General features: G+C 48.9%; 1 protein-coding gene across 3 annotated transcripts in view; it reads left to right on the forward strand.

The window, feature by feature from the left end:
- The window catches only part of BLK (BLK proto-oncogene, Src family tyrosine kinase), a 79652-nt gene extending 52608 nt beyond the window's left edge, over positions 1-27044 (forward strand). The window contains exons 1-13 of one of the 3 annotated variants that reach the window (XM_042983581.1): positions 630-755; positions 6314-6422; positions 7925-7976; positions 10077-10170; positions 11111-11209; positions 12497-12600; positions 17816-17962; positions 18414-18566; positions 19413-19592; positions 20768-20844; positions 23646-23796; positions 25011-25142; positions 25869-27044. In XM_042983581.1, coding sequence (XP_042839515.1) covers positions 6315-6422; positions 7925-7976; positions 10077-10170; positions 11111-11209; positions 12497-12600; positions 17816-17962; positions 18414-18566; positions 19413-19592; positions 20768-20844; positions 23646-23796; positions 25011-25142; positions 25869-26074 — 1503 coding nt within the window. In that variant the 5' untranslated portion in view covers positions 630-755; position 6314 and the 3' untranslated portion in view covers positions 26075-27044. Of the gene's footprint in view, positions 1-629; positions 756-4388; positions 5398-6313; positions 6423-7924; positions 7977-10076; positions 10171-11110; positions 11210-12496; positions 12601-17815; positions 17963-18413; positions 18567-19412; positions 19593-20767; positions 20845-23645; positions 23797-25010; positions 25143-25868 lie in introns of those variants that run through there. The other 2 variants (XM_042983580.1, XM_007097135.3) reach the window with 2 other exon arrangements.
- The last annotated feature ends 321 nt before the right edge of the window (positions 27045-27365 follow it).

Here is a 27365-nt window from a genome sequence, read left to right on the forward strand (position 1 = left end):
TGTAAATAAAGGGTTTCTAGTTTCTCTATTTTTAGTTGCTGTTCCACCACATCCTCTGTCAGGCTGCGGCTGTGTGTCGGGCTTTGAGCATCTCCCCCGGGGCAAACACTGATCTCCCTGCTCTGGTCAAAGTCTGCGCAGCGGGGATGAATCCACGCCAAATAAACAAATAGAAGCCCCTTTCCCTCATCTTCCTCTCCTCTTGCCACCCCCCACCCCACTACACACACACCCACAAGCACACACACATGGGTACGTGCACATGCTTGCTCTGTCATGCACACACACAGGTGCACAAGTGCGTGCTCTCCCCCCCACCATTTTCCTTTTCCCTCCTTCTCCCCCTTCCCTCTTTCTCTTTCTCCCTCTCTCTCTCTCTCTCTCACACACACACACACACACACACGAACTCACACCCTTCTCTCATCTGTCCTTCACCACTGGAAAGGAGACCAGTGCCTTCTTAGTGCAGCAAAGCCATCTGGAACCACTGAGGACCTGCACATGTCACACTTCAGTTTTGCAAGGACTTCTGCATTTCCTGGCTCCACCCAGCCTGAAACTGCTAAAATATCACAGCAGGGTGGCAACCCAGCACCCAGACGTGGCTCTGGCGATCAGATGGCCTTCTGAGTAACTCTAGTCTCCAGTCAGAACCACTGGGGTGGAGGGACCCATAGCGAACCTATGTATTTATAAAAACCATGGAAAAGCATCCATATATATACTGCTAAGGAGTCAAAGGACAAAGAAGTGTAAGTAGTGGGTGATTTCATTTTAGGAATTTTACTGCGTGTCAAGTTATTTAGATGACCAGTTGTGTTGTTTAAATGGACATAAATGTTTGCTCAGGAAGTTTAAAATTGGTGGCAATATGGAGTCCAAGCTGGGAAAATTCTAGAAGCTGTTGCCTGCTGACACTTCATTAGGCCAGGAGGCTGGGAGAGGTCGGAAAAGGCGTGAGTCTCAGGCAGCCCTGGGGGCTGCTCAGTGGCCATTCTTGAGAACAGGGGCTGGCCCTGGCTCCAGGCCTCATGACTCTCTGTGGCTGGGCAAGTCGTCCACATTCTCTTGATTTTTCTGCTTGCAACGACAATATATGCTTACTATTAAAAAATTCATGGAACATATGAAATTATAAGAAAGAAGGTAAAAGTTGCATGAAGTCCTGTCACCTGATAAACAACATTAATATTTTCGGAAAGATCTTTTGGGGGCACTGCTTTGCATCGACACCTACAACACGCATGCACACACACACACACACACACATACACACACACACACAGTTTTTGTAATTCACTTTTGTTTTTTGTTTTTTGTTTTTTTACCTTTCCACCTCCCTTGTCTGTTTCTACCTCCCCCATCAATAACGAAAGTAAACAAGTTTGTGTTTATCCCCCAAATGTCTCTCCACATAACATAAAAACATATGCATATGCCTACCTATAGAGGTTTCTTTTCTCATTCTTTGGTATTTCCAAATATGGGATAACTTCATGCACTTTTTTGAATCTTGCTTTTCTCATGTAACAGCATGTTGTAGAAATTCCTCTTAAAAATTTTTTTTAATGTTTATTTACTTTTGAGAGAGAGAGAGAGAGTATAAGCAGGGGAGGGGCAGAGAGAGAGACATACACAGAGTCCGAAGCAAGCTCCAGGCTCTGAGCTGTCAGCACAGAGCCCAACACGAGGCTCAAATCACGAACCACGAGATCATGACCTAAACTGAAGTCTGACGGTTAACCGAGTCACCCAGGCGCCCCAGAAATTCCTTTTAGCTTTACCTGTAAAGATCTAGCATATTCTTTTTTAGAATTGCATAATTTAGTCACTTTTAGAATGCAGATTTATTCAAATGGTGAGCAGCTACAAAATTTTGTTTTGTTTTGTTTTTTGCAGCTATAAATATTGCTGCAATAAACATTTTTATATCTCATACATTCATATATAATGATGTTTTGTTACTCTGTGAGATTCCCGGAAGTGGGATTGTAAACTGAAAGGTATATGCATTTTTTAAGTTTTTTAAGTTTATTTATTTTGAGAGAGACTGAGAGAGTGAGAGAGCAAGCATAAGTGGGGGAGGGACAGAGAGAGAGGGGGAGAGAGAATCCTAAGCAGACTCCGCGCTGACAGCACAGAGCCCAACTCGGGGCTTGATCCCACAAATCATGAGACCATGACCTGAGCCAAAATCAAGAGTCAGATGCTCAACCTACTGAGCCACCCAGGCGCTCCTGTATTTTTAAGTTTTAATAGAATTTTAAAAATGTCTACATGATTGGTAACATTTCATATTTTATTTTTCTAATAACTATTTATTATGCCCTTACCCCTTGCCTGGCACTGTTTTAACAATTTGGATTCAACAATGAGTAAGAAAAAGATCCCAGCCCTCATGGAAGGCTCATCCAAGAAATACAGTGGAGAAGAAGAAATGAAATAACCATAACTATAATAAATACTTTAATTACAGAAATGTATGAAAACACAATTCTCCTTTAATTTACCATCGACAACTGATATTATCATTCCTTTTCTTTTTTCCCCAATCTTATTGATAGAATGTATATTTATTATCTTAATTTGCATTTTCCAACTGGTAAGTAATTTTAACATTCTCACATGTTTATTTAGCTATATGGATTTGTGTTGGATAAACTGCCTATTTATATAAACTTTACTCATTTTTCTATCAAGTAGATTGTATGCTAGACCCATACTTCTTGTTAATTTTCATGAGCTCTGTGTATATTATAAATAGACATTTATCTGTGGTGTGGTTTGCAAATCTTTTCCCCAATCTGTTGCTTATGCACTGATTTCATAATGTTGCTGTTTTTTGTTTTTTGGTTTTTTTACCATATAATACCTTCTGTGTTTGTAAATTTGTCTTTATGTTATCAACATGTCTTTTTGTCCTCTCTTAGCTTCTGGCTATTCTGTCTTTGTTAATTGCTATCTCTGAACTCTGGATCATATGTATAGTCTCCTAAATTTTCTTTCAATTAAATTTTAAAAAATTAATATTTTTTTTTAGTACACATGGAGTTTATTTTTTAATATGGTGTGAGGTAGGGGTCTGATTATATTTTCTTCTTTCCTAATACCATTTATTAAAAATAAACTATCAGTTCTCCATTGAAGTAAAATGCTACCTTTTTCATATATGCAGTTCCAAATGTACTAGAATCTGTTTACATATTTATTATTCTGCTCCACTGATTATATCTCTATTCTTATTCCAACTGTATGCTATTTTGATTACAGTGTTCTTTTCATAGTTTTAAAGCTAGATTAAAATTGTATTTGGTCATAGAAAACTTCAGATGATTTTATCCAATTAAAAATTGTAATTATTATTGAAAGTACATTTAATTTATCTTAGGAATGAGGAAGAGGACATAATCAAGAAAGAGAAGAGATTAAAATAATTACAAGACAATACTACCTAAAACTTTATGGCAACAAATTAGAAAATGTAGAGGAAATCAAAGGTCTCCTAATAAATCATATAATCGTCAAAATGGTGCAAAGAGGAGGAAAAATGGGAACCAACAAATTCCTGTAGAAGAATTGGAAGTGCACTTGAAGATCTACTTTTTTCTTTTTTGAAGATCTTTTTTCTTTAACTTTTAAATTTTATTTTACATTTTTTTCTTTTTGAAGATTTTACTTATTTATTTTTTAATTTAAATTCAAGTTAGTTAACATACGGTGTAGTATTGGTTTCAGGAGTAGAACTGAGTCATTCATCTCTTACATGCAACACCCAGTGTTCATCCCAACAAGTGCCCTCAATGCCCATCACCCTGCCTCCATCAACCCTCAGTTTGTCCTCTATATTTAAGAGTCTTACAGTTTGCCTCTCTCTAGGTTTTTATCTTACTTTATTTTTCCTGCCCTTCCCCTATGTTCATCTGTTTTGTTTCTTAAATTAAAGATCGACTTTTTTTTTTTAATTTTTTTTTTAACGTTTATTTATTTTTGAGACAGAGAGAGACAGAGCATGAACAGGGGAGGGGCAGAGAGAGAGGGAGACACAGAATCTGAAACAGGATCCAGGCTCTGAGCTGTCAGCACAGAGCCCGACGCGGGGCTCGAACTCACAGACTGTGAGATCATGACCTGAGCTGAAGTCAGACGCTTAACCAACCAAGCCACCCAGGCGCCCCAAAGATCGACTTTTTAAAAGGACTTCAGAGCAGGGGCACCTGGGTGGTTCAGTCGGTTAAGCATCTGACTTCATGTCGTGATCTCACAGCTCGTGAGTTTGAGCCCCACGTTGGGCTCTGTGCTGATGGCTCAGAGCATGGAGCCTGCTTTGGATTCTGTATCTCCCTCTTTCTCTGTCCCTCCCCTGCTCATTCTCTGTGTCTCTCTGTCTCAAAACTGAATAAACATTAAAAAAAAAAAGGACCCCAGAACAGATGACTTACTGGCTGAGTTATATCCAGCCTTTAAAGAACAGAGAGTCTCAGTGTAATTCAATGACTCAAAGCCATAGGAAGAAAGATGGAGAACCCCCTAATACTACAAAGTCAGCATCATCTTAATGTTAACTCCTCATAGACAGACCCCACTTGGGAATATTGATTCTCATTTGAAATAAAACATTAGCAAATAGGATCTATCCATGTATTTAAAAGACTAATGAACTGTAAACAAATAGCTTTTATTTCAGAACACAAGGATTTCAGTAGCAGAAAATTTATCAACATAATTTATTACATCAACAAATTAAAGAAAACGATCATATTAAAAGACACTAAATAGGGTACCTGATAAGATTCAGTATCAATTCTTAACAGAAATCCATAATCCCTTTTCCAAAATTCTGATAAAAGGAATCTCTGAAAAGTAAAATGTTGGCCTGTAACTTTGGCATTTCATTTGCTGCTAAGGTTTATGCGAACTGACATAAAAAAACTACTTGAATACAGAGAAGTGCTGTTCTTTACAAATGTGAAGTATTACATGTTCTGTACGCGAAGCACGCTCAAAAAACGAATTATGGATTATTTGTTATTGGGGATCTCTCTCCTGTATTTAGAATTACTCCAGTCTTCCTTTTTTTCAAGATGAGTTTGAGGAGAATTAATATGAGACATGTGCTTTCAACTTTCTAGAAGAAAACATCACTGCGTTTCAGTAAATCTAAGACACCGCTGTTTGGAAGACTAACATTTATTCTATGTATCACTAAAAGAGAGGGAAAAAGGATGCTGCTATTTACTTTATGAATCATCGTTGGGTGTAAAACACATCGCAGTTTCAAGAGATGTTGAGTGAAAAAAGGTGCATCCCGGAATCAATGAAATATGAACACATGCGAAAGCAGTCAGGAACTCTCCATCAACCACACGGCCCTTCCGACAAGAACAGGGACTCAAGGTCCTTTCTTCTATAAATGTCTGTGTCTTGGGGATGGGCCGGGTGTGAGGTGGAGTGTAGTGGTCTGGGGTCAGCCAGGGCTCCACAGTTGGCTCTTCGTTGGTTACTGGTTTGACCAGGAACCAGCTATTTCACAACTCAAAGCTCAGTCCTGGGACAGGGATGATGCCTACTTACACTTACTTTAGAGTTAAAAGGATGACATGACATAGGCTTTGTGAAGTTCAAGAGTAAGTCCTTCCTAATAGCTGCCCCTGGAATGAGGGCGGTGCTGATGTGGTGGTGTCGGCTGTGGTCTCTGGCATCTTTCCCACTTCTATAACTCTATGATCCTTTACCCAAGAAAAAGCTTGGCCGATCTCTCTCACTTATGGAAGACTCTCTGATATTACTGAGAAGACGCTGTTGGCCTCAGACGCCTATACCATCAGTGTGCCCTGAATTTATAGCATCTCATCTGAAAATCTGAGTGGGAAAGAACCTCAGACGGGTCCTAACATGGACCAAGAGAGGAACTTGACCTTCCCAAGTAATACAGCCAGTGGCAAAATGAAGGCTAAACCCGGACCATCAGGCACGTTGGTCAGACTCTTTCTAGATGGTTCCTATCCCCAAGGCACTAGGGCTCACCCCAGCAGTTTCTGGCAGTTCGCTCAGACCTGGATGATCTCTGTCCTAAACCCAGTCATTTGTCCTCTCTGGTCTACTTCTTCCTGCTCTGGGAAAAAAAGATGGATACAAACTTAGCCTACCCAACTGCTTACTGACTTCATGTTCTGATTTTGGCCTTCACTGCCCCTCCCACTTCCGTCCCGCCTTTCTAATTGGCCACCTGGAAGGAGTTGGGGGAGCTCTTCTGTACTGAGGCTCTTGAAGACCTACTCACATCACCAATCTGCTGTGTGCTCTCCGACAGGATGGGAGTGGTGAGCAGCAAAAAGCAGGTGAAGGAGAAAGGTAAGGGCCTCTGGAGCCCTGTGAAGGTCAGCACCCAGAGCAAAGATCCCCCACCACTGCCTCCCCTGGTGAGTGATGGCCGGTCCCAGCTGGGGAGGGAGGGGGAGGAAGAAGAGCAGGGAGCAAGGGCGGCTCCCTGGGGGCTGCTGCTTGTTTCCAGCCAGCCCAGAGCCACCTCTAGAGAATTCAGGGCTCTGACAAATCGGCCCCCTGTCACTGCCACCAAAACGTGGCACCCACCTCATGTTGGTGTGGCAGGATAGTGGAACATTTAGCAGCCAGATTGCCAGTGTTTACATGGATTTGCTGTGTACTTTGAAGCAGGTTACTTAACTCCCCCATGCCTCAGTTTCTGCATCTGTAAAATGGGTATAATGAAAGTGCCTTTCTGACAGGGATGCAACAGTACATGATGTATTATACAACTGTGCAATCCCATTATATATTACCTTTACACGGCATCGGGTTAGTTTCCAATAATTCTTACCCAGTTTTCATTTCGCAAGGGGAGCCTTGAAGAGAAAAAGAAATCAAAAAGGTCAGCTTGAGAGGAGGGTGTGGTGGGAAAGGGTCTGGGGCGTTTAGCAACATCTGCTGCTCCATTCCTACCCAGAAGCTCCTGGAGGTCATTGTCCCCTTCCTGGAGCTGGTGATGCAGTTCTGTCTTATTTACAAAGCGTTTAGCACCCTTGCACGGAGGCTACTGCATTCCAAAAGTGCATTTTTAGATGATTGTTTGTGACACCCCCCTCCCCCACCTAGCCCCTTACTAGGTGGTGAGTTTTGGTTTGGGCAGCGGTGAGTCATGCCTGGAACCTGCTTTCTTGCTCTCTGCCTCCAGGAGCACATTCAGCTGGTCATCACTTTACTCCAACAGTGACCTGATGAGGAGTGGGGATTGCTAATCTCATTTCTTAGACCACTAGGCATTTTATCTGTGTCCCAACGTAGTCCAGGGCTTGGCACGGAACAATGAAATGTTTGTTGAATGAATGAATGATGGCGGGGTAAACTCAGATTACATAGAGTAATATTAGCATATTACTTACGCTAATAAGTAATAGAACCTGGACTGTTTTTGACTTTAAAAAGTCACATAATATATACTAATTATGGAGAAAAATTGTAAATAACTCATTATCCCACTCACCAACGATACCCAGAGTTCGCACTCCAGAGCTCCTGCTGCCAGACCCTTTTTCTCAGTGTTATTTATATTATGTGTTTGTGTTTTCTTTCTTGTTTAAATGTTTATTTATTTATTTTGAGAGCAAGAGAGGGAGAACGAGCAGGGGAAGGGCAGAGAGAGACGGAGTGAATCATAACATGAATAAGCTGGCGCCCCCACACCCTCCTCCTCTAACCCTGTGTACGGTCCAGGGACTGTGTGAGATGGCAGTGGTACTTGAGAGTGGTGGCACCGTGTGTACGATTTACCTGTGCAACCTCCTGCTGACAGCAGCACCCCTAAGACCACCCAGCTGCCGGAACCAGCAGCCTTCCTGCCACACCAGGCCTGCCCAGGCCTCAGGGGCTGAACTAATGCAGCGTTCCTGTGTCTCTACTCCAGGTCCTGTTTAACCACCTGGCTCCTTCACCTCCGGACATGCACCCAGACCAAGGTTAGAAGGGGCTGCTTTGGAAGCTGAGGCTCCACAAGCCATCTTCCCCTCCCGACCATGAGCAGTCAGCACAGGGGCCCAGTAGGGGGCCACTTCCTGGAAAGGACTGGGTGGGCCTTCTAGGGTCAGAAAGAAGGCTGGGGGTGGGGGTGCTGAGCTGGGCACAGCTCTGCCCCAGTCTTCACCTGCCCATAGGGGCCTCTCCAGAAACCAAGCACCAGTTCCTGTATCTGACCCTGGGTGGGTTTTCTTTAAAAAAGGACTTCACAGACTATAAATGGGACAAAAAGAAAAAGCATTACAGTAAATACAAATGGCATAAAAACAAACCTAAATTTTCAAAGATTCTAACTCCTAACCTCAAAGGGCGAGGGCCTATAATTGGTCTGCGTCTTCCCTCCTGCCCTCAGTCTATTCCGTGAATGGAAGCAGCATCTTTTTTTTTCCCTCCGAGAGATAGAGATAGATGGATAGATAGATAGATAGATGATAGATAGATAGATGATAGATAGATAGATAGATAGATGATAGATAGATAGATAGATGATAGATGATAGAGGCAGAGAGAGAGGGAGACACAGAATCTGAAGCAGACTCCAGGCTATGAGCTGTCGGCACAGAGCCCGACGCGGGGCTCGAACTCACAGACCTCAAGATCATGACCTGAGCCAAAGTCGGACGCTCAGCCAACTGAGCCACCCAGGTGTCCCATCACCATCTTTTTTCCCACTTCTTCCCCACTATTCAAGGCCACTGCTGACCTTCTGACCACTCACACCATCCTCCTTCACCCCCAGTCTCTACTTCCACTCTGATGGATAGGACAGTTGGGGGTCCCATAATGAGTGACGTTGGCCTTCCTGGGTCAGGGCTCTGGACCTTGGGAGCACTCACAGGATGTAGCTTCATTCAGAATCAGCTTACAGGCACTTATAACCCACTTCCACACGGCACCAAGAGCTCTGTCAGGGCCTCAGTCACTCATTCCCTCACACAGCACGCACTGAGCAAATAGTAGCCAGAGACTGGCCGGGTTCGAGTCCTGGGGAAACTGTAGAACTGAGTAAGACGTGTCTCCTCCCCTGAAAGAGCTCAGAGTCTGTCAAACTCATGAGCAAAATGCTGAACAGAGATTAGTTCTCCTACCTGGTGTTCCTCATCCTATCCTACTGGGGATCATGATTAATTACCATGATTCACCATTAATTACCAGGGTTTACCCTTCACTTCCTGCCGGGAGCTTCATATCTCCAGTAAGGAAGCCCAGGGGGCGAAAAATAAATGAACTGCCTTTGGTGCAATAACTTGAATCTCAGGACTGGAGGAGGCCACTGTCATCTATTCTAACTGCCTCTTCCCACCATGGGGAGGTGATGAGCCCAATGTCACACCACCACACATTGGTGACAAAGCTGGGTGATCTTCTCCCAGGTAAACGAGGTAGTCTCCAGCTGACCTTTTCCAGGCGGGTCTTGGCTCCCTGGAGCTTTGCAGAAAAGCCCTCCTCACTAGCAGTGGTCATTTGAACGTCCATTCCAGGAACCACTGGCAAGTCAGAGAAACTGCCTGCCAAGAGCACTGGGACAGGGTGTTGGGCATGGTTACAGGTCAAGGTTACAGTGGCCATGTTCCAAGACCACTACCCTCTTTGGAAAAGAGGTGGGAAGGGGCAGGTGGGGAAGAGGAAGAGTAGGGATGCTCATGTTCTCTGAGGCAATAAGGAATCAGCCAACACTCGTTTCCAGACTTGGGACTGCAGCCATCAGACCCATGTGGCCAATCTCCCTAGATCTTTGGGTTGTCCTTTCCCTTAGACCGTACCCTGTCCAGGCCTTAAGGCTCCTATGTGGAGAGCAGAAGAGAAGCCAGGATGGGCTCTGAGGGGCAGCCCTTTCCTTGTTCCCAGCAGCAAGGTCAGGAGGTCAATCTGCCAGACAGGAATTGCCTGTGCTGCACCAGTGAGCAAGAAAGCTCACCACAGCCTCCCCTATGTCCCTGCCTCATCCTGACCCCTTAGCAGCCAGAGATGGCCCATCGCACCGACTTACCTGGTGGGCCCGGGGGGGGGGGTGGTGCCCATCTCTTCCTTGTTCACTCTAGAGGAGCATTTCGTGGTGGCCCAGTATGACTACACCTCAGTGAATGACAGGGACCTGCAAATGCTGAAAGGGGAGAAGCTACAGATATTAAAGGAGTAAGTTTCTGGAAAGCTGTCCTGTGGTCAGAGGCCTCGGTGGCTCCCTGTCATGGCAGGACTCCCACTCCACCGTCCACCTCCCCACCCACACCCACACCCTCCATGGCTGCGTCCAGAAGATCTTCTCCATTGCCCTGCCCCAGCCCAGTCACCCACTTTTTTTTTTTAACTTGACCCAATCGTCTTCCTCTAGCTACCATTCCAAAGTCTGCCTCATGTGGTGGTTTCCATTCTCTATCCCCTGCTCCACTGCCAAAAGCCTACTCTTCCTTCAAAACCCACTGCTAACATCACCTCCTCCATGCAGCCCTCTGACAGTGCTTGCCTAGCTGCTCCACCACAGCTTTGTGTGTCTCCCTTGCTGGACAAGATCTCACACAGGATTCCACTCGTGAAATCAGCTTTGTTTCCAGGCTTCCTTCTCAGAAACTCCTCCAAAGCCGGTTCTCTCTCAAACATCTGGCTTGTCCTGTGGAGCCCTGGGGGTCTGCTTTTGTTCTTGAAGTTCTGCAATGGCCTTCAACCAAAAGCACGAAAACCCGGGCCTTCTGGGTCTACGCTGCGGGGAGCCCGGCTCCTCTTCTGAACAGCTCTCCTCCTGCTTTTGGCTTTCCCGTCCAGTCCCAACTCACTCACTAAATTCTTCCTCTGTCCCATTAATCCAGAGGAAGCCTACTCAGGGAAGACAGGGGCCCTCTGGGGTGGCCAGGACGTGTGGACAAGCCACACCATCTCCTTCCTCCCTGGGCTGGCCCGATGCTCGGCAAGTTAGCACCCTCTCCCTGAGCATCTTGCCCAGATTCCCTCTCACCAGCCCTCTGAATCCTCTGCCTCTGGGATGAGATCCTGCTGGGGGGGGGGGAGGGCTGGGGGCTGCCCCCTAGGAGAGGCCCACAGGAACCACGATCTCATTTTTGTTTTTCCTCCTCCTCCATAGAGTTGGAGACTGGTGGTTGGCCAGGTCTCTCATCACAGGAAGAGAAGGCTACGTGCCCAGCAACTTTGTGGCCCGAGTAGAGACCCTGGAGGTGGAAAAGTAGGTGGACCATCGGAAGGCCCTTCAAAAGCAGAGGCTTGCTTGCTGCTGCTGCTGCTGCTGCTCTGGGGGTTGCTGGGCATGAAGGGGGCCAAAAGGGGTGAAAAGAGAGCCTCTGTGAGCCCAGCATGGAGGAGACAGGAAAGGGAAAGGGAATTGGGATTGTTGGGGAAGACTTGTCCACCATTCAAGATGACCCTCAGGTCATCTTGAGTGTCTGGTGCTGTCTGGTGTCTGGTGCTCAGGAAGCCACCCCTCCGTGCTCAGCACACTCTTCCCATCTGTGAAATGGGGCCTTTCCTGGCCCCTTTCCTGGCCCATGGCCTCGCAAAGCTAACATCAAGGCACAGCGATCAGCACTTCTCCTCCAAAGCCTCCAGTGGGCAGGACTCAGGAGCTCAGACTTCAGGGGGGCTCACAGAGTGGTGACCTCATTCAGAATTGGGTTACAGAGGGCAGCACTCCCCAACGTCCTCATAACCTACTTCCACACGACACCAGGAAGGTCTACCTCAGCCAGTCAGGGCCTCAGTCATTCATTCCCTCACACAGTACGCACTGAGCAAACAGTACCCAGAGCCTGACTCTGCCCAAGGACTGAGAAAGCAGTAAAGATGTGGGACCATGGGCACTTGCTTCCACATTGACTGGTCCAGGCTTGAGAGGAACAAGGCAGGAATCTGTGCTCTGAGAGTCTCAGCACTTTGTCTAAATTCAGAGACTTGACCTTGAGGAGGGTGTGCTTTTTAGAAAAAACGTTTTAAATGTTTATTTATTTTTAAGCGAGAGAGAAACAGAAAGCAAATGGGGGCGGGGCAGAGAGAGAGGGAGACACAGAATCTGAAGCAGACTCCAGGCTCTGAACTATCAGCACAGAGCCTGATGCGGGGCTCGAACCCACAAGCTGTGAAATCATGACCTGAGCCGAAGTCGGACGCTCAACTGACTGAGCCACCCAGGTACCTCAGGGTGTCCTTTGAGGGATGGTGGTTGGGTGCATTTTCCCAGAATAGAATTAACAAAAGGCACCCCCCAAAATGTTCTCATTTCAAGAAAATAGTAAGTCCATCCCCTGATGGGAAATGAGAAGAAAAGAGAGGCACAGGGACCAAGGGGCATTTCATGAATCAAGATGTGAGGAGTGTTGTTAGTTCATGGTTAAGTCGAAAACAGGAAGACACTATTTTATTTCTCGGGGTGAGGCATATGGCTTAGGAGGGAGGTTTGGAAAAGAATATTCTGCGGAGCATGACCAGCCTCTGAGGTTTGTCTGCCTTCCTTTTTCAGGTGGTTCTTTAGATCAATTAGCCGGAAAGATGCTGAGAGGCAGCTTCTGGCTCCAATCAATAAGGCGGGCTCCTTTCTTATCAGAGAGAGTGAAACCAACAAAGGTAAGCATGGCGCCCAGCATGTCCTTCTTGTGCGGTCCCCGGGAACCCCGACCTGAGGCTATGTCTGGGAGGGAAGGATGGGAGGGAGACACCAGCCAGGAGAGCCCAGCGGCTTCCAGGCCTCTGGTCTCCCTTCCAGTTCAGGCCCCGCCTGGACAGCCCATCTAGTGCCTAGTAGTTGAGTGTGAGGCTTCAGTGCCAACAGGTGTCCCTTGGCCAGGCTGGAAATGTACAGGGTGCAGGTAGGAGGTGCAGTTGGAGAGCTGCCCCCACCCAGGGCCACTGCGCACCATCTTTGGCTCAGCGGGGGTGCTGAGGCTGGTGGGGTCTGAAGAAGGGGCACAACCCAGAGCCACATTTGGAATCAAAGGATTTGAGAGCTGAGACTCCTTAGAGATAATCTCAGCCAAAGGCTGTGACCTCAGACACTTCCAGGAGCTTGGAAGATAACATAAGTTTGCAGAATGGCCTGTGGCTGGAAATGAAGGAAGGGGGTGGCCGTTGTGGAGAACTGGGAGCACTCGTGGATTCAAACCCGCTGACTGAGAGACACAATTCTGCCACCATCCGCAGGCCACTGGGCTTTCTCGTTGTCTTTCATTTAATTTTCTCTCCTTCTTTCCATCTTAAAGCTCCTTTTGTTATAAAATATAGAACATATAAAAATTGCATAAATCATAGATGAGTCCATAATTATACATATAGAGTCGTAATAAGTAAATGCCTGTGCAACCACAAGAGAGAGAACATTCCAGACATCCATAGCCCCTCTCACTGCTCCACTTGTGCCCCTTCTGTATTCAACAACCCGCCCCCCGCCCCCCCAGAGAGGTCACTGCTATCTCAACCTTTGGGGAAATCCTTCCTTGGTTTTCCTTACAGTTTTACCATCCATGTTTCGTCTGTTCTTCAACTTTATGAGAGTGGAATAGTACTATTTTTGTGTGTGTGTGTCTTGTTCCTTGCACTTGGCATCGTGAGATTCGTTATTAATTTGCCAGGCTGCTATAACAAAGTACCAGAGGCTGGGAGGCTTAAACAACATAAATGTACTGTCTCACAGTGCTGGAGGCCAGAGGTCCAGGATCAAGATGTCAGCAGGACTAATTTCTTCTGAGGCCTCCCTCCTTGGCTTGTAGATGGTCCTCTTGTCCCTGTGTCCTCACCTGGTCTTTCCTCAGTCTGTGTCCTAATCTCTTCTTCTTATAAGGACACCGGTCATATTGGATTAGAATCCCCCAATGGCCTCATAGTCACCCCTTTAAAGATCCCATCTCCAAATATAGTCACATTCTGAGTACTGGAGGTTAGGACTTCAACATAAGAATTCGGGGGTGGGGGGTGGATGGGGGGGGTCACAATTTAGCCCATAACAGGTCCACTCATGTTGTTGAGTATGGCAGTAGTCTGTTCACTTTCACTGCTATCCAGAATCCAGCATGTTAATATTCCATAAGCTATTTCTCCTTTCTAATGTTGGTAGACATGTGTTGTTTCCACTTTGGGGCTGTTGTGAACATGTTGCTCTGAACCTTAATATATATATATGCTTCTTGGTACATGTCTGCCATCTTCGGGATGCTGAGCCAATACCCCCATTTGGAAGATGAGGAAAATGAGTCCCTGAGGGAGGAAGTGACTCACATGAGGCCTACAGTGAACAAGGCTCAGATCCCAACTCATCTAAGAGGCTTCAAAAACTCTAAAATGTGGGGCGCCTGAGTGGCTCAGTCAATTTAGCATCCGACTTTGGCTCAGGTCATGATCTCATGGTTTGTGACTTTGAGCCCCACATTGGGCTCTGCTGTCACTGGAAAACCCCACTTCGGATTGTCTCTCTGACCTTCCCCCACATCCTCTCTCTCTCTTCCTCCCTCTGTGTCTCTTTCCCAAAAATGAGTAAACATTTAAAAATTTTAAAAAGAAAAAACGGGGGCGCCTGTGTGGCTTGGTCGGTTAAGCGTCCGACTTCAGCTCAGGTCACGATCTCGCGGTCCGTGAGTTCGAGCCCCGCATCGGGGTCTGGGCTGATGGCTCAGAGCCTGGAGCCTGCTTCCGATTCTGTCTCCCTCTCTCTCTGCCCCTCCCCCGTTCATGCTCTGTCTCTGTCTCAAAAATAAATAAACGTTAAAAAAAAAAAAAGAAAAGAAAAAAACGGCTCTAAAATGTGTCAAGCTGGCCTAACCTGGGGTGATGGAAGGGAATTTCCCAAGATGTGTAAAGTAATCATTTGTTTATCAGGATACGGCACATAAGGACCTATTACATCCTCGTGGCCAATTTTTAACTAGAGAGAAAGGAGGTGGTGACAGTGACATCAGAGGAGGAAGGCGAGAGAGGATGGCTGGATTGTTAGTGGATACCCTGTGGTTGGGCAAAGAGAATAGACAGGTTTGGGTAGTAGGAGCCCCTCCACCCCCCATCCCCACCCCAGACTCAACCCTCAGCTCCATTCATGGCTTGAGAACTGCGGCGAGTGAAAGCACCAGAGCCGCAAAAGCTGGACAAAGAGAGATGCTCATTACACCCTGTAAGGCTCAGGGGCGATCCCTAGGCCTCCCAGCCCTTCAAAAGGTCAGGGCTGGGGTGCCTGGGGGGCTCAGTCTGTTAAGTGTCCGACTCTTGGTTTCAGCTCAGGTCATGATCTCATGCTTCTGTGAGTTTGAGCCCCACATCTGACTCCACGCTGATGGTGTGGAGCCTGCTTGGGATTCTATCTCCCCCTCTCTCTCTCTCTCTCTCAAAATAAATAAACAAACTTTAAAAAAAAAAGGGAGTCAGGGTCACATTGAGGAGGAGGAGGGGTGCATTGGTAAGTTGGGTGCTCTGTGCAGAATTTCTGGAAATGCACCAATGGATGCATTAAATTATACACACACACACACACACACACACACACACACATACACACACATTAGGATATTGCCACTATTCCATTTTAACAGCAAAGCACGTATGACCAAGAAACAATATGGAAATCACTGGAGATGACATAATGTTTTGTGGTTGTAGAATATTTCGAACATATACAGGAGCAGAGAGAATAGTATAATGGAACCCTTGGTACCCAACACTCAGTTTCAACAAATGATCACTCAGCCAATCTTACCTCATGTATATCCCCACCCATCCCTATTATGTTGAAGCAAGTTCCAGAATCGTGTCATTTCACCCTGGAAATGATGTTTTAATCATTTCCTATTGCTAAGGTGCCCAGTGGAGAGAAAGGGACTCATGACCTCAGTACGGAGGAGGGGGTTCTCCAAAGGTAGAGGTATCCCCTCCTGTCCTTGTCCACACTAGTCTAAGCTGGAAATTGGCCAGATAGAGCTGGAGCTGAGGACCGTCCCAGCATCACCACCCCCACACACATACACACACACATACACACACACACATGTGCACACATACTTCTCAGAACTCCAAAACAAGTGCATCTGAAAGCCACAGCCAGGGGATGCCAGACAGGGAAGGAATGCTGCCCTCAGAAGCAAGGGAAGTGAATTCTAGCCTCTTGTGGCCTCCAGGACATCCCTTAACCTCTCAAGCGTCAGTTTATTCATATCTGTATGAGGACCAACTAGTTTCCCTGTCTGAAGGCAGGCAGTTCTGCCAGTGTTAAGAAATCTCAATCTCTGGGGGCACCTGGGTGGCTCAGTCAGTTGAGCATCCAATTCCTTATTTTGGCTCAGGTCATGATCTCATGGTCGTGAGATCGAGCCCCGTGTCTGGCTCTGCACAAAGCATGGAGCCTGCTTGGGAGTCTCTCTCTCCTTCTCTCCCTGCCCCTCCTCCACACGCAGGGCCCACACACACTCTCTCTTTCTCTCTCTCAATAAATAAACTTAAAAAAAAAAAAAAAGAAATCTCAATCTCTAAGAAGCCTGAACCGGAAGCTGATTGGATCTGGAGGTCCCCTTTAAGAAGAACACTGAGCTGTCAAAAGATACCAGGGGCAGGCTGTTGGATGAACCGGGGCAAGAGGGAGGCCCCAAATCACGAGCTTGGAGAGCAGGCCTATGTGGATGAAAGCAGGGTCTCCTTGGCTACTTATGATGCAGCCTACGCAGGGTGCAGCTGAAAAAATGAGGAGAAAGACCCTTTTCCTTGCTAGGGTGACGCGAGGATAAATGAACTTACTAAAGCCACTCTCTGGTTTCTTAGATACTGGGGCACAGTTGCACTTACCAAGGGGCATGGGGGAGACCGTTTGCAGCACTCGGGCTGGGGCTGGTGTCATGGGCAAAGAATGGGCTTAGCAGCGGCAAGGTGTGCACATATCTTGCATCCTTTTGCAAGTAGGTGATGAGAGGTGTGATACCTAAGGGAGATGAGAGGGAAAGGGGGTTTGAGATGGAAACAAACAGCACAGTGAAAAATCAAGGGTCCACACCAGAAAAAGAGGTGTCCGAGCCTGACACCTGGCGGGGAAGAGTGGTATTGCTTGCGGTAAACACATCCTCAGGGAGGATCGGGAGCCCTGAAGCCTGCTGCTAACCAGCAGAGTGACCAGGAGCAAGCAGCATTCCCCTTCTTGGCCTCAGTTTCCTCATCTTCTGCATAAGAGTGGCAGGTGTGGTACCCGGAGAGCTGGACAGAGGCATTTTATAAAAACACCAAGTTTGTGAAAGGAAGTTTCTCCATTGGAAACTCTTGCTTCCTAAATTGTTCTTAACTTTTAGTACCTGCTACCCCTTGTACATGATAAAATGCATAGGTGTGTGTATAAATTTGAACAGAACTCCAGTGAATAGCTACTTATGTTCTCCTCCACAAACATGAGTGCTTCAAGGTTGGGATTTGTTATTGCAGCCTTTTCAGCTAGAATGAATGAACAAATGAATCAATGAATCAACCCCCTAGTCCCTCCAATAACTCTACATTTCTCAGTAGTCCATGGCAAAATGTCCCCGAATGACTAGGGGCCCATGTGAGGGACATCATGTTTGCTGGGAGAATATCCTGTCTGCTCCAGAGTTCTGTGATCCCATGACTGAATTTTAGGAAATTGGGGGAGGAATATCAAGGTCAGAGTTGGGTGGAGATGATAGTAAAGGTTTTTTGGAGGGTTGAGATTGAGGGTTGAGATTATGGTGGAAGGGGTCAAAATGGAAAGCAGAATTTCCAGTGGCAGTGACATGAAGCCCAAATCCCAATCCTGATTTTCCCTTTGTATGCCTTACTTCTCATGCGTGTATCTCTATTACCCGTCTAGGTGCCTTTTCTTTGACTGTGAAGGATGTGACCACCCAGGGGGAGGTGATCAAACACTACAAGATCCGCTCCCTGGATGAAGGGGGCTATTACATCTCCCCCCGCATCACCTTCCCCACTCTCCAGGCTTTGGTGCAACATTATTCTCGTAAGAAGAGAGGATGTGGTGAGGGTGGGGAGCAGAGGACCCCTTGTACCTATCACTAAGATCTCATGATCATGTGACTCACTGGTGCCATCTTGGGGGTGGGGGTGGGTGGATTATCCCAAGGCTGGACAAATGTCAACATAATGACTCAAAGTCTATGTCCTTAATTCCCTCTACTGGCTCAGCATGTGACCACTTGCAGAATAACAAGTATTTTCAATCTTAGAGAGAGCAGGTTAATGATAGCATGCCTCACTTTATACAAAATGAATGCAAATAGCTGAGTGTGTGTGTAGTATGTGTGTGCCCGTGCACATGTGTACTTGGAAATGGGAGTATAGTTGGCAAAAATGAGAGGGGGACACAGCTGGGAAGGACATGGTCCCCAAGGGAGACATGTGATCTGGCTGCTCTGGTAACCTCCAGCCCCATCTCTTCTTCCCTCATGCAGAGAAAGGGGATGGTTTATGCCAGAGGCTCACCCAACCCTGTGTCAGCCTGGCTTCCCAAGACCTGTGGGTCCAAGATGAATGGGAAATCCCCCGGCAGTCTCTCAAGCTGGTCAGGAAACTCGGGTCTGGGCAATTTGGTGAAGTCTGGATGGGTGAGTATGTGGCAGCCAGAAGCCTCTCTCTCCCTGCCCTGTGTCCCGAAGCACAGAAGGCCCCAGATACGCACAGTTCATCATGCTTCCCCAAAATATTTGTTCGGGAGAGGGACAGAGGCCATGATACCCATTTTACAGATGAGATAATGAACGGCAGGCTAGGACATTGAAGTCACTTGCCCTCAGGACACTGTGGTGGTGCAGCAGGAATAGAATCCAGCTCTCCCCAAACCTTGGTTGGTTCCCTCACTCACTCTTCACTGCCCAGGGCTAGCTTGCAATTGACAGGTGTGTGAACTTGAACATAAGGCTATCTCCTCTTAGCTTTGGTTTGCCAGACAGAAATGACCTGTTAAACATAGTAAGCAGTGAACCAGGAGCTCCAGGGGTCTGATAATAGACCAAGCCACTGCTTGTGGCTGTGTGACTCTGGCCAAGTCACTTAACTTTCAGGTTCCTGTGTGTATAGTTGATGATCACTCCCCTGTTCACCATGGGCACTATCAGACTATAAAAGACCGTGTTTTATTTTATCCCTCGGGGCAAAGGTAAAACGGTCCCCTCCCAGGCAGGGTAAGTTCTTGAGGTTAACTGCCTGAGGTTCCAGTTGAGCTCGAGAGGCTGAGACAGGCTGGCATTCTGTCAAATAAGCCAGCTCACCCTTCGAAGCTGTACATTCTAGCCCAGGGCTTCTTCCTAGGGGGACAGCTCTGGCCTCAGTCCTGCACCTGTAGAATGAGGAGGGATCCTGGAAGCTTATGTACATTTTGGTTAAGGGATCGCCTTCCACAACCTCTGGGTCTTCTGAATGGCTTCTTTATTCTCTCCCCTACCCGCTCTCAGGTTATTACCAAAACACCGTGAAAGTGGCCATCAAGACTCTAAAGGAGGGGACCATGTCTCCGGAGGCCTTCCTGGGTGAGGCCAACCTGATGAAAACTCTCCAGCATGAGAGGCTGGTTCGTCTCTACGCCGTGGTCACCAAGGAACCCATTTACATCGTGACCGAGTACATGGCCAGAGGTGGTGCCCTGTGTGGGGCTGCATCCCTCAGACAGGGGTGGGGAGGGGCGGACAGGGGTGAGGCTGGTGTGCCACAGTGGGTCTGCCGGCGAGGGGATCTCCATGGGGGATCACTCGGCCACGGGCCGGAGTAATTAGCCAATGTCCACTCTGTTCCGTGTGCCTGGGGAGCAGGAGGGCAGATGATCAGAAACAAGATGGATCAGTGGTTCTTACAGAGCTGTGTCCTCCATTCAGGAGCACTTCAACCCACACTTTTGGAGGGCATCTTCTGTGCCCAGCACTGTTTGATGCCCACTCGGGAGGACACAGCATCACAAGAGTAGCGAGCCGGGCATCCAGACATGGGTTCTGGTCCCAGTTCTACCACTTACTAGGCGTGAGACCTTTGACAACCATATGAGCGTTTGACATGGATGAAAAGAGAAATTGGTCCAGCTGGCCATTGAGGTCCATGGTGGGGTCAAGGTTTCATAGGTCAGTGGGCCAGGGGTCGGGCCTCAGCCTGTGACCTCCTTCCCACCCTTCCTGTGATCCTGATTGCCCATTGCTTCCTATAGGATACTAAGGTGCCATGATAACACAGTTCCTTAGAAATCGTCGTGAAGGGGACCCCACACTGAGCTGGGAGTACGATGGCTCCCCTGCTCACCTCTCAGCCCCACCTCAGGTGACCATCCCTCCCAGCTCTTAGATGCCAAAGAGGAGCTGCATTGGTCTCCTGCACCAAACCCCAGGGACAGGTCTCTCCATTCGCATCTTCTTGCCCCCTTGGTCCTCGGAGGCAGAATCTCTACCAACAAAGGATGAAGGGGGCAAGGAGACACTTTGGAAAGTCACGTGAGGAGGAAGCACTGAACTTACAGTCAAAGAGCAGGTTCCGTGCCTGGTTCCCTGGCTGGGTGATCCCGAACCTGGATGAAACCCAACCTCCTCTGAGCAGCTGGGAATACATTCGCTGCCCCCTGGGGTGTTATGAGGACTGTGGGAAGAATTTCTGTAAAGCAGAAAGCACTCTGCAGCGATGGGTGGGTTTCTTTTGACGTACTAGAGATCTGACAGGGCGCCCCGTACTTCCTGACACCAGGTAGGGAGCGTTCCGCGCTTGGGAGAGGCTGGCACAGCCAGGTTTGGATCATTTTGCAGAAGGGCAGATGCCACATCTCTTTCCGTAGGATGCTTACTGGATTTCCTGAAGACAGATGAAGGTAGCCGACTGTCCCTCCCGAGACTGATCGACATGTCAGCCCAGGTTTGTGAGCTACCGAGGGCAGCGGCCCCGAGAGTCGTGATGCCCAAAAGGACCCAGGACCCAAGGCCCTCTCCTCTGTGCCCTATGGCTTAACAAAGTCAGCTATTTAGAGGTTGTATCCATTAAATTTAAGTTGGGCTGTGAAGGACAGAAAACCCAAAGCAATAATGGTTTACATGCATAAACATCCAGAGGTGGGCAGTCTGGGGCAGGTAGGTGGGTCCGCCCCTCAAAGCCACACGATTCTTCCACCTGCTGGGTACTTAGCATATGTCATCTTATTGTCCAAGACGGCTGTTCACACTTCATCATCTTGTCCTCTCCTCGGCAGGCAGGACGAAGTAAGGGGGAAGAAAGCCCACCATGTTCCCTGTAGAGACGTGTCCCTGAAGTCACCTACTAGACTTGCTTTAACACCCTCCTCTTTCCCACCAACCATGTCACCTGGCCACACCTAGGCTGCAAGGGAGCTTGGGAAATGTAGTCTCTACTCTGGGCAGCCAGGATGGGATGAGGTGAGTCCTATTACTAGAGAGGGAGAATGGATGGTGTGGGAAGCCCATCCGTTCACATGAATCCCATTTAACACTGTAAGCAGATGTTTTGCTGTTACCTCACTTCTTCCTCTGATGGTGCCCAGAAATGCCTTCTACAGCAGGTGAATCACAATCCAGACTTCATGAAGTGAAGAGTAAAATGGAGAGGAGGCATCTTTCCTCCCCGAGGATTCCTCAGTTAGCTGAGGGTTCTAACTGGCAGGAAAACACATCTGGTGGCCCTGAGTGTGTGTGTCTGTTAAAACTGGGACCCTCAGCAGAAAAGTTCTGGTCTGTGGTCAGCCTGTGAGACACACACACACACACACACACACACACATCCGGCTACAGAAAGGAAACCTCCCCCTCACCCCACACCGCCCCATCTCCACCTTATCTGGTATTATCTGCTGTTAGTATCAGTTCAGGAACTGATGTCACGATGCCCTTTTTCCACTGAGGTAAGCACAGATGGGTTTGAGCAGGCTGGTGAGTGGTCTCGGAAAATTCACGCTGCTAACCAGTTTCAAACCACAGTGATAAACCTGTCCACCCCTTTTACTTTCTTTCTTTTCCTTTTCTCTCTCTGTCTCTTTCTCAATCCCTGGAGAAATCTTGGATCACTAAGGGACAAAGGATATGAAAAGCCACCTGCATTTAGACCTAGATGTGGCCAAGAATCTAAGGGTTAGGAAACCAGAAAATCAGAACCTTCCAGGTAAACGGCTTCTAACCACATTCTCATCATGCTAGCGCCTCACCATGCATGCGTGCACACACACACTACCCTTCTGGGCACTCCTTTTCTTGCTTTGCAGGATGTAATGCAAACCTCCCCTACAACCACCACCCACGTGCCCTACTTGGCAGAGTCACCAAGGTCCCAAAAGTGCTGTCACACCTGTGAGCTCAGGCTCCCCCTCTGCTCAGAATGCCTGGGCAGAACCCTGGCATTCTCCTGATCAGTGGCAAACTCATCTGGCAAACTCCTGATCGGTGTTCAAGACCTAAGTTAAATTAAATTAAATTAAGTTTCCCTGGACAGGAAAGTGGCACAGAGCACTTGGTGCACGCGTTTCTGTTGGCATTGAGCGCCGTATAGTCTTCTCCTCGAAAGCACACCTGGGTCCCTCTCAACCTTTTTAAAAAAAAAATCATTTCTGGTACTGCTGAATACATATTTGTTAATAGGATGAGTACCAGTAAATGCTGTCTAGATACCAGGCATTTGGTATTCAGCTTCATAGCCCCCCGGCCAGAACCATACCAATAAATGTATATTGATGGAATGATTTAGCAAAAGAATAAATAAGTGAATGGCTTCACGAATAAACCAATGCAAACAGACACATAGGGAGAAGTGGGATAAACTCCAGTGCTGGCTTCCTGGTGATAGCAGATCTGAGGAGGGAAACCGGCATTCTAGTCTCAGTGTCTTCATCCGTCAACTGGGAGCACAGTGGATAAAACCCGAATGAGTGTCCTCCACTAAAAGACACAAGAGCAACTCAAGCAGCTAGTCCTGGCCCAGAGCTGGCGATCGGGGACAGAAACAGAAACTACCTGGGTGCCACTGGGATTCTGCGTATGCTCTGAGCGCCTGCCTCGGGCGGTGCTGGGTTAGGGCCTTGGCCACCTAATGCTCACCTCAACTCCGTACCCTGGAGCCCCCTTCGCTCAATTCTTAGTCAGGACAGTGACCCTTCAGAGAGCTTAAGCAACCTTCCAGGGGTGGAGGTCAAGGACTCCAATCCAGGGCTCGCCGCTCCAGGAACAGGGAGTCCAGTGTGGCAAGGAGATGAGACCCTTTCCTTCCCTGTCCTCTTCCCCCGCCCCCTAAGAGACCTTCATTTTCTCTTGCTTTCATTCTGCTATCTTCCTCCCCTGCAGACACTTGCAAGGAGAGAGAAGTGGGTGGGGGTTCAGGTCTCTCTGGCTCTGACACCAGCGGATATGCCTTGCTGGGCTTTTAGGCGGCTGGAGTTCTTGGCTTGTCTAACGGAGGAGTGGTTGAAGCCATTTTCCCTCTCCACTCAGGGAGCTGCTCCTTCCCCAGCAGCAGAACCGCCCTCTATGCACCTACCAACAAGCCAAACACACACTCCCAAGCGTTCCTGCCCCTTCCAGGCTGTGAGAGGATGAAGGCTGGCCTTCCAGACAGGGTCCTCCCTCTGCTGACAGGGGCTGTGCAGGGGACGCTGGGTGGGCTCCATCCTTGCACGGAGGTCCCTCTGCTGTCTTTCACTGTGTGACCTGTTCCCTCAGATTGCCGAAGGAATGGCGTATATCGAGCAAATGAATTCAATCCACCGCGACCTGAGGGCAGCCAACATCCTGGTGTCTGAGTCCCTGTGCTGCAAAATCGCTGACTTTGGCCTGGCCCGCATCATTGACAGTGAATACACTGTCCAAGAAGGTGAGGAGAGCCCCCATCTACAGGGAGACCTTGGGCCTTACTTTCCCCACCTCCCTAAACCCCCTTGGACTTCTCCTCGTTGCTACAGAGCAGAGCCTTGTGTGAAGAGATCTGAGAAGCTTTGTGGTTTTCACAGTTCTGGCCTTACACCCACCTAGATCAGCGTTTCCCTAGAGGCGCTCTGCAGGGCACTATGAGGAACGGTTCTGGGGTCAAGTAGGTTTGGAGATGCTGCATGGTCCATCCAGGCCTCCTTCAGAGATTCCTGATGCGCACCAACATACGAAAGGCCCTGAGAAGTCTTGCAGCAAAGGAGCGGCGGACGTGGGCTTCGCCTGGTCGCTCCCAAACGAATTGGAGCCTGAGATACTTTTTCCGTCAATGCCCCACAGAACTAGCTTTTCACAGAATACACTTTGGAAAACACTTTTCTGAAGCATGAGCAGCAAACGCTTATAGCTGAATTAGGGTTCCCACAGAGCACTCTGCTTTAGTTCCTTAGTATACCCGAGGTGGGGCTTCTCTTCCCAAGGGGACTTGAAACGGTCCAATACATCGATCAAGTAAGCTGGCAAGCAAGCAATATTAGCTGAGCATGTTAATCAGTTGGCACAGGAGAAGGATCAATAGGGCTCGTCAGCTGAGGAAGCTTCAAGCTGGCTGGAGAGACCAAGAAAGCGAGGCGAGGTAAGGGGAAATCCAGTGCCGAGCTGTGCAGTTTACTCTGAATGCTGGCCAGGGCTGCAGCTGTCCACAGGGCTTCCTGGGACAGCAGGATTGGAATCCCCTCCTTACTGGGACCCTAGGTGGGACATGAGTCATCCGTCATCGTTTCCATTCGGCAGGAAGGGATTAACTGAGGCAGGGACGAGTTAAGGGGATTTGCCCAAGCCGTGATTCCTGTGGTTAAACACATGAGGCGGAGAATGACTCTTCTGTCCCAGGTGGAAACACATGTTGGTGGCCCTCTGAAGCCCACTGGGCAATGACCCAATCGGGGTGATGGAGGTGGCATTTGTGTCATGTTGTCCTTCTGCGCTATGGAGCCCCAGTAGTGTCTGCACGTGCCTGGCCACGTGTCCTAGTGGGGCTTAGTGGCTCTCTGGAAGCATCTCCACTGTATACAGTGGTCCAAGCCCTGCCAAGGGGAGGGAGCAGGTGCATAGGGACAGTCAGCCATGGCCTCACAAAGCTGTTCATGGCTTTTCTCACAGGCGCCAAGTTCCCCATCAAGTGGACTGCCCCAGAGGCCATCCATTTCGGGGTGTTCACCATCAAAGCAGACGTGTGGTCATTTGGAATCCTCCTGATGGAAATCGTCACTTACGGGCGTGTACCCTACCCAGGTAGGTGGCTTCATCCTGTAGGGACTAGGTGGGCTCCCTGCTGTCCTGAAATGGCTGTGATGACAGATATCCCATGCTTAGTGCCTGGGGCTGCCCACACACGTGCCAGAATGGAGTCCCCGCAGTCGGAACAGAGACCCACGCATGTCACTCTGGGGACGGAGTTTCCGCCTCCTTCCTCAACGTTGCTTCTGGCAACGGGGCCGCATGCCCTTGGGTCAGCAGAGGTCAGTGAGCCTCCGAACTCTGGAAGTAAGAACAGGTCAGGGTCTGAACTCAAGTTTACCCTGAATTGGTTTGTTCTCCGTTGGGGGTGGGTCGTCTCCCCCTTGGCCTTCCACCTTGGGTGGATTCCCCAAAGCCCTCTCCTGACTGTGAAATCTGCCAGTCTCCCTGTCCCATGTCTGGAGGGCGTGGGCAGCTTAGCCGCCTGCCGAAGAGCCGTGTCCCTGGGCGGGCTGGTGCGCCTTCATGAAGCGCCTTCCCAGTGAGTGATGGGCTTGGGCCGCGGTGGGGAAGTCCCAGCTAAGCAAGGCAGTGTTCCCCACCCCGAGGACTGGCCCCACAGCCTCCTCTCCAGCTGTCCTCCAAGCGATGGAAAGTGAATAGAGGGATGTTTAGAGGTGGCACTAGCCAGACAGCCAGGTGACCTGCCAGGGAGGGGACGCCGGTCTGTGCGCCTCACCTCGGCCCCGCCCTCAGCCTCGCTCTCCATCCCCTCCGCAGGAATGAGCAACCCTGAGGTCATCCGCTGCCTGGAGCGCGGCTACCGCATGCCGCGCCCCGACACGTGCCCGCCACAGCTGTACCACGGTGTCATCACCGAGTGCTGGCGGAGCCGGCCGGAGGAGCGGCCCACCTTCGAGTTCCTGCAGTCGGTGCTCGAGGACTTCCACACGGCCACCGAAGGGCAGTACGAGCTCCAGCCCTAGGCCCGGCTCGAGGACACGGGTCTGGTGGCGGCAGGGCCCGGAGACGTCTCGCGCCCCCCGCCCAACCTGTAGAACTGACGAAGCGTGTTCACCTCGAGGCTCTTACCCCAGCCCCAGGCCGACTGGAAGGGCAGGGAGGAATTGATAGGCCCGTTTCTAGATGAGGGAAGGAGAGAGAGAGGCAGCCTCACAGGTGGGTCACGCAGCATGGAGTCCGGAGATCCCATCGCAGTCCCACCCTTCTTGGGCTGTGTGACCTTGGGCAAGTTATTTAGCCTCTCTGTGCCTCCACTGTTTCGTTTGCACAGTGGGGGAGAACCATAATAGTACCTACCTCCTTATGTTCCTCAAGAGGATTACATTAGTTAACCCCAGTAAGATGTTCAGAATAGCGCCTGGCACACTCCTGGCACACCGTTAAGTGTTTGGCATCGTTGTAAGACTCCCCTGTGCTGGCGCCCAAAGCGAGAAGTCCGCGGCAAGTGGCCAGGAATCGCGCTGCTCCCACCTGTGCGGACCGCGCCCCGGTGCGGCTCCCTCTCTACTACCCCAGAAGCAGGACTGGGTCCTCCGAGTTGTCCGCTCCGAGAAGTGTCCACCTGCTTCGGCTCTGGGCCGGTAGCTCTGACCTAGACTGCACTCCAGCACTTTGGGACTCTTCTGTAATAAAGTCACAAGATCTGACCTTTGCCGTGTCGTTACTGGTGACAAGCCTGGACATCGCTACATGACGTAGGTGGTTTGCATGAGTGGCACAGCAAGGGACTCGCTGTTGGCCCTGGGTTTCCGGTGGAGCTCCCAGCTCCAAGGACAACACCGAAGAAGACTCCACGGTCATTGCCTTTAGGGGAGACTTGAGCAGGGCCAGCAGGTGGCGCCCTCACCTCAGCAATCCTGGCCTCCGGGATGCTTTGCTCCGACAGCGACAGCGGTAGCTACAAGGGTGCTAGGTGCACGCAGAGAGGAGGGAGCGCCCCAGGCTCCAGTCTCGGGACCAGGCGCATGCGCAGATGATCAGGCGATGGTAACACCAAAACCGTTCAAGGCTTCGCACTGCTCAGGGGGCTCGCTGTTTATTTTTTGTTTTATTTAGAATAGATTTATTATAATAGATTATTATGAAATAGATTTATTATTGTAGATTTTTTTAGCTTTTAGGTTTACTGAAAAATACACGGAAAGTACAAAGAATGCCCATCTACCCCTCACCCCGCCCCTCAATTTTCCCTTTTACTAACATCTTGCAATAGTGTGGTACGTTTGTTACAACTGATGAAACAAATCGACACGT

The sequence above is a fragment of the Panthera tigris genome, chromosome B1 (assembly GCF_018350195.1).
Source record: "Panthera tigris isolate Pti1 chromosome B1, P.tigris_Pti1_mat1.1, whole genome shotgun sequence".
Lineage (NCBI taxonomy): Eukaryota > Metazoa > Chordata > Mammalia > Carnivora > Felidae > Panthera > Panthera tigris.